The sequence below is a fragment of the Tetrahymena thermophila genome (assembly GCF_000189635.1).
Source record: "Tetrahymena thermophila SB210 genomic scaffold scf_8254663, whole genome shotgun sequence".
Lineage (NCBI taxonomy): Eukaryota > Ciliophora > Oligohymenophorea > Hymenostomatida > Tetrahymenidae > Tetrahymena > Tetrahymena thermophila.
The window spans coordinates 38,861-51,782 of NW_002476430.1; the positions used below are offsets into that span (position 1 = coordinate 38,861).

At 21.9% G+C, this 12,922-nt stretch overlaps 3 protein-coding genes across 3 annotated transcripts; 2 read left to right on the forward strand and 1 right to left on the reverse strand. All coding sequences in view use genetic code 6, as the record gives it.

Annotated features, from left to right (window-relative positions):
- Window positions 1–11: 11 nt before the first annotated feature.
- TTHERM_000854289 (hypothetical protein) lies at window positions 12–1,462 on the forward strand (the record flags this gene model as incomplete). Its single annotated transcript, XM_012797337.1, has 2 exons — window positions 12–1,384; window positions 1,450–1,462. 2 exons carry the CDS (start codon window positions 12–14, stop codon window positions 1,460–1,462), a joined length of 1,386 nt encoding a protein of 461 aa, XP_012652791.1.
- A 4,677-nt stretch (window positions 1,463–6,139) lies between these two features.
- TTHERM_00854290 (transmembrane protein) lies at window positions 6,140–7,696 on the forward strand (the record flags this gene model as incomplete). Its single annotated transcript, XM_001014495.3, has 3 exons — window positions 6,140–6,826; window positions 7,091–7,438; window positions 7,574–7,696. 3 exons carry the CDS (start codon window positions 6,140–6,142, stop codon window positions 7,694–7,696), a joined length of 1,158 nt encoding a protein of 385 aa, XP_001014495.3.
- Window positions 7,697–10,582: 2,886 nt separating this feature from the next.
- On the reverse strand, window positions 10,583–11,137 carry TTHERM_00854300 (Myb-like DNA-binding domain protein; the record flags this gene model as incomplete). Its single annotated transcript, XM_001014496.3, has 1 exon — window positions 10,583–11,137. The coding sequence occupies one exon, from the start codon at window positions 11,135–11,137 to the stop codon at window positions 10,583–10,585; it is 555 nt and encodes a 184-aa protein (XP_001014496.4).
- Between the last annotated feature and the right edge of the window lie 1,785 nt (window positions 11,138–12,922).

The following is a 12,922-nucleotide window of genomic DNA, read 5'->3' on the forward strand; positions in this document are numbered from 1 at the left end:
AATCTAATAAAATGAAAAAGGTATTTTTCTACAAAAAATTTAGTTTGTTCTCAGAGATTGATCTTTATAATCCAGAAGAAAAATTTAGAATCGAAAATGATAATTTATTATAACACAGATAGAATAAGAGTAAATACTTAATATTTAATTTGAAGAAGAAATAACTGTATATTAAGACAAATTAATTATTGAAAAAAGAATTCAAACACACTATTTATTTGATTAATTAAAAGCAAAAAATGATAGGACTTCTCTGTTTACTAATATAGATTACAAATATTGCTGTTGTTAAATCACAGTGCTATTAAGGATGCAAAAATTGCATTTTAGACCAAAATACGTTTAGTTATACTTGTTAAGGTTGCAATTAACACTTTCAATATGATTATTCTTAGAATAATTGCGTTTATTAGGATTGCTAGCAGTAAATGTTATTATAAATTGATGATAACTAATAAAGCTAATGCGTAAGTATTTGTGAAGATAACTCAACAAGCCAAAATGCTTTGAATTAATGCATTTAAACTAGAATTTGTAGCTAAAACTATAATACTTAGGCATCTTTTAGTAATAATTAAAAGGTATTAGATATTTTGTAATATTAATAATCATACAATATAATAAAATATAATGGCTTCTTAAACATAATAAATTCAGAAAATGGTTAATTTACTCTGAGCGTGTAGCTTGAAACTACCACTGTATTATGTGATTTTGTTTTTGGGAAGCTAATTCTAGTAAAATAAAATAATTAACTCTATGAATTTATTTTAGAAAATTAATAACAAATATAAATAAGTTAAATACCACAAGGTATAATCAATTCCTAGAGTATTATTAAAGGTATTTCATAAGATCTTTTAATTATTACATCTACAGAATAGAATAGTCAAAACTTATTTATTAATACATTTAGATTCTCAAACAACATAGTTAGTTTTGTCAACTATATTTAAATACCAATTTCAAATTAGAAAGTGTACTTTTTTGATGGAAAAGTCATATAGGTTAATTCAAATACAATAAAAATAAATGAATTATAGGATAACTAAGATGCAATAACATTGAAAGTTTTATCAGAAAATATTATTTGCTCATGGAGCGCAAACTTCATAATATTAAATATCCTTACTTCTGCAGACTAATTATCATTTTACATATTTATATAAAATAGTCAATCTATTTATAAGTATTCACAAAACAAGCTTAGTTGCAACCAAATAAATTTGATAGGAAATATAAATAATGCAATTTTAATTAATTCTTCTGTTGGCTAATTGCTAATATATTAATTCGATTTTGTGTTATAAATTTAATAAATAGATTAACAAATAACATCATAAATTTAGATGCAATAGAATATTGTCAATATTTAGTATTATTTGTAAAATTAATACATATATATATTAATTTTAACGATTGATAATAAGTTAAGTCTCTACCAATTAGGACTGGTAGCTGATGCTTAGTTTACTTTATTGTCTTAAATAAAACTAAAAATAAATAATCCTAGTATCCTTAAGTTATTTATTAATGATAGTAATTAGAAAAACTTATTTGTAGCTGGTAATGACTTTGAATTAATAAACATAAACTAGTAAAATAACATGTAAAAAATATCAGTTACTTCTGCTTTTTCTTAGTAAATGCAATCTAACTAATAGTAAATAAATAAAGTTTATTTTGATACTGTAACTTAATTGCTTTATAGCTGTTCTACCGAAGGATAAATTATCATCTGGAATAGTATTAGCTCTTATGACCTTAAATATTACAAAAGTTTTTTTTTCTATTAAGATAGTTGTGTAGATTTTGTTGTCTTTCAAAATTATTACATAGCTGTACTTCTTTCTAATTCAGTATAGATTTTTGATTTACAATAACAGCAACAATAAATTTTTAGCAATCAAAACTAATAAATTGTTTCTTACACTCTGCAATCCAGTCAAAAATATATGATTGTTGCTTTTGGAAGTTGCATAAATATCTTAGATGATAAAATTTAAATAGTTCTTTCATATTGCTCGAATTAGTATTAAACTGCAATAAAACACGTTTTAATTAATGATAGCTAACTTATTACTATAAGTCAAAATCAAATTTATTTATCAAATATAAATTTTGATTTAAAATAAATAGTTTAAATTAAAATATAAAATACTTCATTTTAGATGATAAGTTATATCAAAAATGAGTCTAAAATAAATTGTTTAATAATTTTTGATTAAAAATAAAATTTATTCATTGTTCTAGACTACTCGCTTAATGTAATAGATCAGCATACTTTACCATAAGTAATATAGATAATTGATGTGAACACGATGATAGATGATAATTTCTAAAATAAATACAGATATTTCTTTACACATTTTTGTAACATTCCATAACTAACTTATAAGTATTGTGTTTCTACTGTGCTTTAAGGATAAACTTAGATGACTGTAATAAAGAACGTGTTTTAGCTTAGTACAATTATTACAACTTATAAATATATAACTCTTAATAATTAACTGATTTACAAAGTTTTATTCAATGCTTCAGCAAGTACCACTTACATATAAATATTGTTAAAGTGGAATTATAATACAAATTTTGTGAATTTAGATACTTTGTTTTATTTAAGAACTGATAGTTCAACAATTCATTACATAAACCTTCAAAATTAGTAAATTTATTAAGGTTTCTAAAGTGGTTTCTTAGGTTTAAACATTGGTATGGCTAAATAAGGAACATTTTTCTATTAAAATCCTTAAGGTTCATCAGACATTTAATCTATACAGTAAGTATATGATATTGGAAAGATATTTATAATAAAAAAAACGCTATTGGTTTTCGATATCGCTCAATAGCTCTTTATTAAAGAAATCAAAATAGACGATGAAGGTGATTTATCAACAGATTATATACAAAAATTTTAATACAATAAAAAACTGAGATTAGTTACTTGTTTTAAGAGCTAAATATTTTTTATTTTGGCATACAATTAAAATATTGAAACAGCTTTTAATCTGAAGAATTTTTCTCTGATAGCTGACTATTATTTATAAGAAAATTAGTAAGTGATATACATATATGGTGCAAATTTAGCAAAATATGATATTTAATCATAATAAATTTAAGTTATTTATACACCTGATAGCTACATAATAAGAGCATGTGCCTTTTCATTATAAATGATCATTTGCTAAACAAACCCTTAGCAAATTTTAATATTTAATAATACTGATTATTCTGTTATTAAAAAAATTGCTTCATAAGACTTTCAAGATTAATTTGTTTTAAATGTAGATTAAGTCTACAATAACATTTTCATTTACAAGACTAATTTATTCTCTTATTCTATACTTAAAAAAGATTTAATTTAAGTTTTAACATAAAGCTAGCTTATTTCTTAGTTCAAAATTTGTGGCTCTAAAATAGTAATATTCACAAGCAACAGTAAATTTTTATTTTACCTTTAATATTTTTAATATCATTGATTATTTTTAAAATTTATCATTTATTTACAAAATTTTGTTAGATTTAGTTTAATTAATGTAGAATTTTATTAATATTTTTAATAAATAAAAAATTAGATGCCTTTATATTCACTAGAGATAGTCTTTTATTATTAGCATAATTTTAGTTACAAGGAAATTTTATAAATAGTATATATTTAGATGATTATAATAACATAATTTATCATACAGATGATATATCAAAGGGATAGATATATTAAATTAGCTTAGATAGTCTTACTTAATTACCTTCTATTTCATAATACTATTCTCAAACAACTCCTAGGAGTATTTTTTATGATAGGGATAATTCTTTTTTGTTCTGTACTGATAACTAAGGTTTTTTACAACTTTTCTAATATTAAAGGAAAACGTTAGACACTATATTAAATATAGATGAATTTAATGGGAATTCCTAATTTAATGGATAGATTGATTACTAAATTGGAAATTTTATAATTTACAATCAGTAATATGCCTACATTTTAAATTACAATAATTTGATAGGCACTTTTATTAGAGCTTATCAAACTATCAGATATAAATATATTATTTTAAAAAATATATTTATTGTTGCAAGCTCTAATAATGTTTTATACAGTTACAATAATTAGAGTTATGATTACTTAACAGAGTTTGATGATAAATTACTAGGGTTATATCAATATTAAAATAATAATGTCGTAATTTTATTTTTTAACAATTATTTTCTTGTCTATCAAAATTTAGTTGGAATGATTAGCAATTCCAATTTTTCTAATAAATTTAGCAATTTAACTATCAAAGAATTTCTAGATGATGATATTTTTATAACAGTTAGCTCATAATTTATTCATTATTCTTATCAGCAAAATAGAATATTGTTTTAATTTTAATTCTAAGAAATAGAAATCTTAAAACAATACTATAAAAACTAGAATTTGTAGATTCTTTTGCTTGGTTTCTCAACTGGAAAAGTTTCCGCTTATAATAAAATAACTCACTAATTTTATACTATTACATAATAAATAAGCCAAAATATAATAAGTTTCATATACTATTAAAATTAGATTTGGATTACATTTTAATATGGAAAGTTGATTACTTTTACAGATAACTAAATATTATTAAATAATTAAACTCCTATTAAAAACATCGATTTATTGGGATTAACAAATGCTCTACAAAATTTGAAAGCTAGCTAGTTAGAGTTAAAATAGATATTTATAGATGAATTATATAACTAAATTTACATACACTTTAACTAGTTCAAGTAAATTTATACTATTTAAATGAAAGACTTTTCAGTTGAATGTAAAATGATGTTTGCTCATAATAGATACAATACTTTATTAGTAAGTGACTCATATATTATATTACAAACATCATGCTAATTAAATTTTCATTTAAGAAGTACTTAATAGTTTCTCTTTTTTATAAAGGACGATTTTAGAAGATAATAATAATATTAAACTATTATCATAAATGATCAAATAGTTGTAATTGTATTTCTTTAAAAAATTAACATTTATTAAATTAATAAAAATGTCCCTTATTACAATACAAATAATTATGATTTTTTTAAACTTATTGATTCATAAGTGCTTTCTTATCCACAGATTATGCAATATAATTATGATATTATTACATCAAAGCTGTAGATTATTGGATTCACAACAAACAATATATTTGATTATATCTATGATGTTTCTTAAAATCAAAATTTATTATTAAATTAATGTATTTCAGTCATTTCAGTCTAAAATCCTTTCTAATTGCAAAAATAATTATTGTTTTAGTAAGCTTCTTCTAGTTTATCTTAAACATATTATATTTATATTAAAGATAGCACAAATATTTTGAATTTATTAAACTAATAAAAAAATCAAATAATTCTACAACCATAAGACAACAAAGTAATATAACTGGATACTTAAAGTCTGAGTTACTTTTAATACCAAGCATCAATAAAATAATTTAACTTCTATTTCAAAGATTTAGGAGAGTATAGTTTTAGTGATAGTGTCTAATAAATAAATATTGAAAGCTCTTCTATCCTTTAATAATCTATTGCAGGTAAAATGTTAACTGTTAAAAACAAGAAAGTTGTAAAAATAAATAAATTAATAATTGATTCGATATTTGATAAACAAGTATAAAAATAGTAAGCAAATACTGATTAATAGACTAGTACTTTTATATACTTTTTGAATTGTAGCCAATTATTTATTTATAACTTAGAAATCAGAAATTTAAATATCTAAAATTTGGCAACAGTGTTACTATTTGAAGAAATTGATAGTATTTAGATTGATAATTTAATCATTGAATAGAATGTAATATAGTAATATTTAATACAATTTGTTGAAGTCAAAAATCTTAAAATATTTAATATTTAAGTAAGAAATAACTTACAAAAATAATTCTTAGGCTAATCAATTTTCTTGCTAAGTGGCTGCGAAATGACTTTAATTTAAGATGCTTAATACTATTAAAATTAAAATATTTAACTATTAAGAGCTTTCAATTATTTTGAAGATTAAACTACATAAATAAATTTAACAGATGATGTTCTCAATTTGAGTAATTTTTAATTAACGAAGAACTTTTACAAATTATTAGATCAGTAATAGATTAATTAAAAAAATGCATAGAATATTGCTATGATCTAAATTGAAAGTAGTTATGCTAATATTAATAACTTTACTTCAACGCTTAATAACATGAATATAGTTTTTTAATCATCATAATAAATAGCTATAAAGGATAGTACATTTTAAAATAACACAGCTTTAGAAGGAGGAGCTCTTTATTTCTAAAATATTCAATAAAATATAGAGCTAAAGAATTGCATTTTTATAAATAATATCGCTTATGCAAATGGAGGAGCAATTGTCTTTGATACAATAAAAAATATATTTTTAGACTAAACTACAAATATAAAGTAAAATACTGCATTGATTGGAGGAGGAATAAGAATAAAAGGAGTTGAATAATTTGTATTTTTAAATAAAGGATAAATTGTCCAAAATAAAGCTGAAATATACGGAGACAATATTGCCACCTATCCAAGTTAGGTTTCAATTTAATCGTTTTCTTAATAAAAAGACTCATTTACATTTAAAAGTAATATTCCTCTTGGAAAGGTTTGGATTAATAACTTCTAAAGTGGAGGCTCTTTAGAATTTGATATATTTTTTATGGATGAAAATGGAAAACATATAAATTTTTCTTCAAATTCTTTAAAATAAGGAGTTTATCCTAAAATAATTTAAAATGAAATTTAGTACTGGAATGCTCATTTAATAGTATTTAATTCAAGCTTAGTCTAGCTTGTTGGAGAATCAAGTGTAAATTACAATTCATTCAATGAAACTACTAAATCTTTTCCTTTTAAAACTTTATAAATCAACTCAATACCTCAATCTACTTAATTCTTAATTTTACAATATTAATTGGTTGATTATATTTCACCAACATAAATTTCTGTAGAAATTAATTTCAGAAATTGTAAAGCAGGAGAAATAGAGCATTCTTTAAATGGTTTAATAAGATCATGCTTATCATGTGATGTAGGTCACTATTCTATGTAAAATTATTCATAATATAAATAGAGTGAAATATTATGCAAACAATGTCCTTAAGAGGCAGAAATATGTGAATTCGATCATTTTATATTGAAATAAGGTTATTGGAGATCATCTAATTTGTCAGATTAAATTTTTGAATGCACAAAATATTAAGAATCTTGTAATGAATTAAAATCTGATACCTAATTCGGCTGCATCGAAGGATATGTTGGCCCTTTGTGTGAGTAATGTGATTATTCAGGTATGATATGGCCTAATAGATATAGTGAAAACAGTTCTAAAAGCAATTGCTAAAAGTGTAGCGCGACATCAAACTAAATAGCTTTTTTAATCATATCTACTTCCATCATTATCGTCTATCTTTTCTTCTAAGTATAATCAATCGTGTTAAACTTAAATTTATACTTAAAATGCAAGTAAATTAAATCATTTTCCTTTTTAAATAAAATTTGATTTTCTTTCAAAATATTTTTTGAAATATTATTTAATGAAATTTATCAAAAATAGTTATGTCAGACTGATGAACTTGGTTCCTATTTCAGTGAGTTAGTACAAGTTTATAAATACTTTTTATGTTAAGTGTTTGATGAATTACCTTCAAATTCAGTTAATTTTGATAGGATAAATTGATTAGTTTCCATCGTTCATATCAGTTTTACCAAATACAATTGGAAAACCCTCTTCATATGCTGCTATTGGCTCACTTTGTTTAGTGCCTTCTGAAACAATTAATAAGAATGGATAAGGTAGAACTAAATTAGTGATTTCATAGTTTTATAATTTAATAATTGTTTTGATTATGATTGTTCTAATTTTGCTAGCAGAGCATTTTTAAATGAACTAAGTGAAATTAAAGAAAAATTATTACAGATATAACGCTCTCTACTTTTTATATACGTTCATGTAGCCCGATTCTTTAAGTTTAATAGCGAAATTTCTCACGTGTAGGAATATAGGAGATTAGAGGTACTTTACAGAGGATCTTCAGATATAATGCAACTAATAAGAATATTTATCATTTTAATATTACATAGGAATTCCACTTTTAATCTTCTGGATTAGCCTACCTGCATTCTTTTTCTTCAAATTATTTAAAAAGTCATCGAATTTAAAAAATCCATCAGTGATTTTTTGTTATGGATATTTTTTTATTGAATACAAATAAAATAAGTACTATTGGGAATTTATGAGAATATACACAAAAGTATTTATAGTCTTATTTTATACTCTATATAATAGCAACAACCAATAGTTATCGTACTTAATAGTAATAATTATTATGGTTTTTTACTTGCTATATCTGAACAAGTCAAATCCATTCCTAAATAATAAAATGATGAAAATGGAAAGACTGTGCTTTTTTAATTTGATTTTGTTAATCATTCTAGAAAATATAAAAAGCATAGTTCAATTTAAGCTTCTAATTAACATAATCATGTTAATGATATATCTATATTTCATCTTCAAAGTTATTTGTATCATATTATATCATAAATTATTTTCGAAGACAAATGCTTTTGGAAGAGCTTTTCTTTTTATTTTATCTAAGATACTTAGCAAGAAAAGTCTAAATAAAATATAAAGGCATTTTGAAGTTTCTTTAAAAGTATTTTATCACTGGAAAAAAATAAAAAATAATTTGTCCCTTTTGATAAGTCAACCTGCTTTAGAAAAAATAAACCAAAATATTAGTAAAATTTATCATTAATTAAATATCATTTTTATTAATATTTTAAAATTAAAGATTAAAAAAATAGCACTTTGCGTATTCAATTTATCAATAACACATAATTACAGACGAACCACAAATTAATTACTTCTCCTATTTTAAATTTTTCTGATCAAAATAAATTGGAAGATATACAGAACTCTCCTTTTATGTTTTTAACTTCACCATTAAATAGTTATATTTCACCAACAAATGCATTGCTATTAACCTAAAAATCAAACATAATATTAAAAAAAAATTTATAATCGTAAAAAACTTTAGATAATCAAAATAATTTTTTCGATTAAGTAAATGTTAACTAAGACGAATGGGCTTCAATTAATTCTGAATAAAATTTCTAAGTTTAAAATTAAGGACTCCAATTTTAGGATTAGATAGCAATCAAAACTCTCAATAATTTGAATAAAAAAAGTGTTACTACAACTATTACAGAAAACTAATGAATTTTATCTTACTAAAAATATTTAATCTAGTATATTAAATTATTTTTTAAATATCTAAATTATCTTATAATTAAAAATCAAGAATTGTATTTAAATATATTTATATTTTATATAGATAATTAGATATCATTTTTTAGATATATCATAGATAATTAATTCTTTTGAAAATAAATTTATCAAAATATCAGCATTGAAGTTTTGGTGATTTTATAATATTGCAAAATCAAAATTTGAATTAAAAATTATTATTTAATATGAAAAATTTTTCGTTTATTGTTTTATTTCATTCGTTTTGAAGATTTTTACAATTTATATTTGAAAACAAAATATAAGGCAATATTAAATATACTTCTAGAAGCCAAAGAAAGCTTTATGCTAATTAGAGTGAATAAATACGAAAAGCGTTGGAATGTATTTATTTATTTATGATTTAAAAATGAATGAGAAAAAAACCAATTAAAAAGATAGAGTAGAGTTTATTTCATAAATTAATGGATAATTTATAAATTAATTGAATAAATTATTTGAATTGAATTTTAAAAGAAAATAAACTGATTTATTGTATCAATACTAAGATAAGTAAAGATAGATTGATATGATAGAATATATGTTTCTTCCTATTTTTAGATATATAAACAGAAATAATGATTGATATTGGACATTCATAATTTTATTGATTGATCAAATTGAATAGAGTTTTATTTATTTTCATTTTATTCAAATATTAGATGGGTTTAAGGAGTAAATTATTATTATTTTGATGATTATTGCAATTTAAATTTCAAATTAAAATCTAAGGCAATATTAAATATACTTCTAGTAGTCAAAAAAAGCCATAGGTTAATTAGATAGAGTGAATAAATGCGAATTTTAATAAAGCGTAGCAATGTATTTATGATTTGATAAACAAGTTAGTAAAAAAACCAATTAAAAAGATAGAGTAGTGTTTATTTTATAAATAAATGGATAATTTATTAATTGAGTGAATTATTTGAATTGAATTTTAAAAGAAAATAAACTGATTTATTGTTTGAATACTAAGATAGGTAAATAAAATAGACAGATTGGTAGAATATATATTTGATTTTTCCTATTTTTAGATATATAAACAGATATAATGATTGAGTTATTGATATTGGACATTCATAAATTTATTGATTGATCAATTTGAATAGAGTATTATTTATTTATTTATTTTCATTTTATTCAAATATTCGATGGATTTAAGGAGTAAATTATTATTATTTATTTATTTTTTAATATATAAATGGAGAGAGAGGGAGGGAAAGGATCATTAAAGTATATTTTTTTGTTTTTAATCACGAGAAAAGAGAAAAAGGGTTTTCATTAGCCTTGAGTGGTGGTATTTTGGGGTTAGATGAAAGCAGGAATTTAGCCTTTTAAAGCTTAATCAACTGCAGAGCTGTTTTTTTTGTCTTCGCGGTTGAATTTAAGCATGACTTATTTTCTGGTTTTTGTCTTAATTTCTTTAGAGATGAAGTCGAAGTTGGTTCCATGTTAAGCTAACAATTACCAGAAAGCGATTTCCTCACTGTAAGACCAGCGCTTTTACTTAGTGTTTTCTGTTTATCTGGTTCCCAAAACCATCTTTTTTACTGCCTACTTTTTTACTTAGTAGTAGTAAGATCTCTTCTCTTTAAGGATTTCACTAGCAATATACTGTAAATTATCTTCCTCTCCGTCTACTGTGCTAACGTCGTCGCACATGCTACAGTTACTGAAAGTAGTAGCCTCTTAAGTGTCTTATAAAAATTTGTTTTCCTCCTCTAATTAATTTGTATAACTTTGTTTTTTCCAGTCGAATGATGCAATTCTTTAGCTGTCCATCTTGACGAACATCATTTAAGGTTAATTTTAAGATTAATCCTCTTCATTCATTATTAATTGTGTTTAATTCATTGGGTTTGTTACTATTAAGTGTTAGTTTTGTTGTTGGTGAATTGATTGTAACATGTTTGTGTCTGGGTGAAGAAAAGGGTACTCATTTTATCTAAATTTATTTGTTTTTTTTGATTAATTATTATTTAAAATTCTTTCAAATCTCCCTTTATAAATACAAAATTTATAGCATCTACTGATTTTTTCTGATATAATCAATAATTTATTCTTTCCACTTTTTGTTTATTTGTTCGCTCATTTCTATGTGTAATTTCCTCAGCCATCATTCATTCATATTGTTTGTCTATTGATTTAATAATATCTTCTTTGGGTTTTAAACAGTTATTTATTTCTTTTTTAGTGAGTTTTCTGCATATTTAATTTGAAATGTTTCTAAAATTTTAAACTCTTTTGACTTGTAAGAAAAACTCTTTAGAAATTTAGGATTTATCAAAAATAATCTGACAATTAAATAGAATTTATTGGTATGAAACAGACAATCAACTTGCTTTATTTAATTCAGGAAACAATGTTAATAATTTTTAGTAAATAAGTTTCAATGAAATTTTCACTAACATTCGAATGTAAAAAATCTATTATCTGTAGTTATCCGTTCAAAATCACACAATGAAAGTGTCTATTTGATTTGAAGGACAGATAAATAAATAGATTGATTGATAGATAAATAGATGCTATAAAATAGACAATATTAATTAATTAAATCAAACAATAATTTTGATAAAAAATTTTGTACTTTCGTTATGATTGATTAAAGTGACTACTAACCTATAACAGAATGAGATAAATACTCTAAACTGATAAGCTTATGTTTTGCTATCCAAAATAAATCCAAATCTCATTTTTCTATACCTTGGATTACCTTCAGATAAATAATCTTTCTACTACTTAAAATTAGCTTTTCTAATACTTTTAAATTAAATTAATATAAAATTATACTTTTATCTACCTCTTTTGAAAAATATATAGAATGCTAATTCTTTTAAAAATAAGATAAATAATCAAAAATTTTTTCAAAATTTTATTAATAAATTATATTAAAGAAAGAAAGAAAACTATTTTTAATGAAATATTATTAAAATAAACTAAAATTCTTATTAAATAAATTTTAGCTTTAAAATTTTTTTAAAACTTAGATGAGCACTTTTAAACAAATCATTTGTAATTACACTTATTAATAATTCATCCTTTTATATTTTATAATTATTAATTAAATAAATAAATTTTAGTTATTTGATTACTATTTAAATCTTATTTATAAATTAATTCTCATAATAATACTAAAATAAATAAATAATTGAAATATCTTTTTAGAATCCGAATCACAAGCGTCTTTCATGTTTTTTTATTTATTTATTTAAAATATTAATTTTTATGCAAGATAATTATGTTAGAAATATTTTCTACTTAATATGATATAAAAAAATAATGGATTTTTGAAAATCTTTATTGATATTGCTATGCTTTTTTATGATTTTACAGCAAGATAAATTTTATATATTCAATATTTGACAGATAAATAGTTTACTAACATTTTTCATGAATTATTTACAATAAGAAATAAATAAATATTTTTAAATTTACAATATTAACTTTTTTTATTGCATAAAAAAGATTTAGAGATTTTTTATTATCTTTATTGAAATGTTAATCCATTCTATGATTTCCAAAAAAGATAGAGTTTTTTATTTAATCTTTGATAAAATAATACAAGAATGTCAAATAAAAAGAGATGTTTAATTTAATTAGATAATTTGAAATTTATTT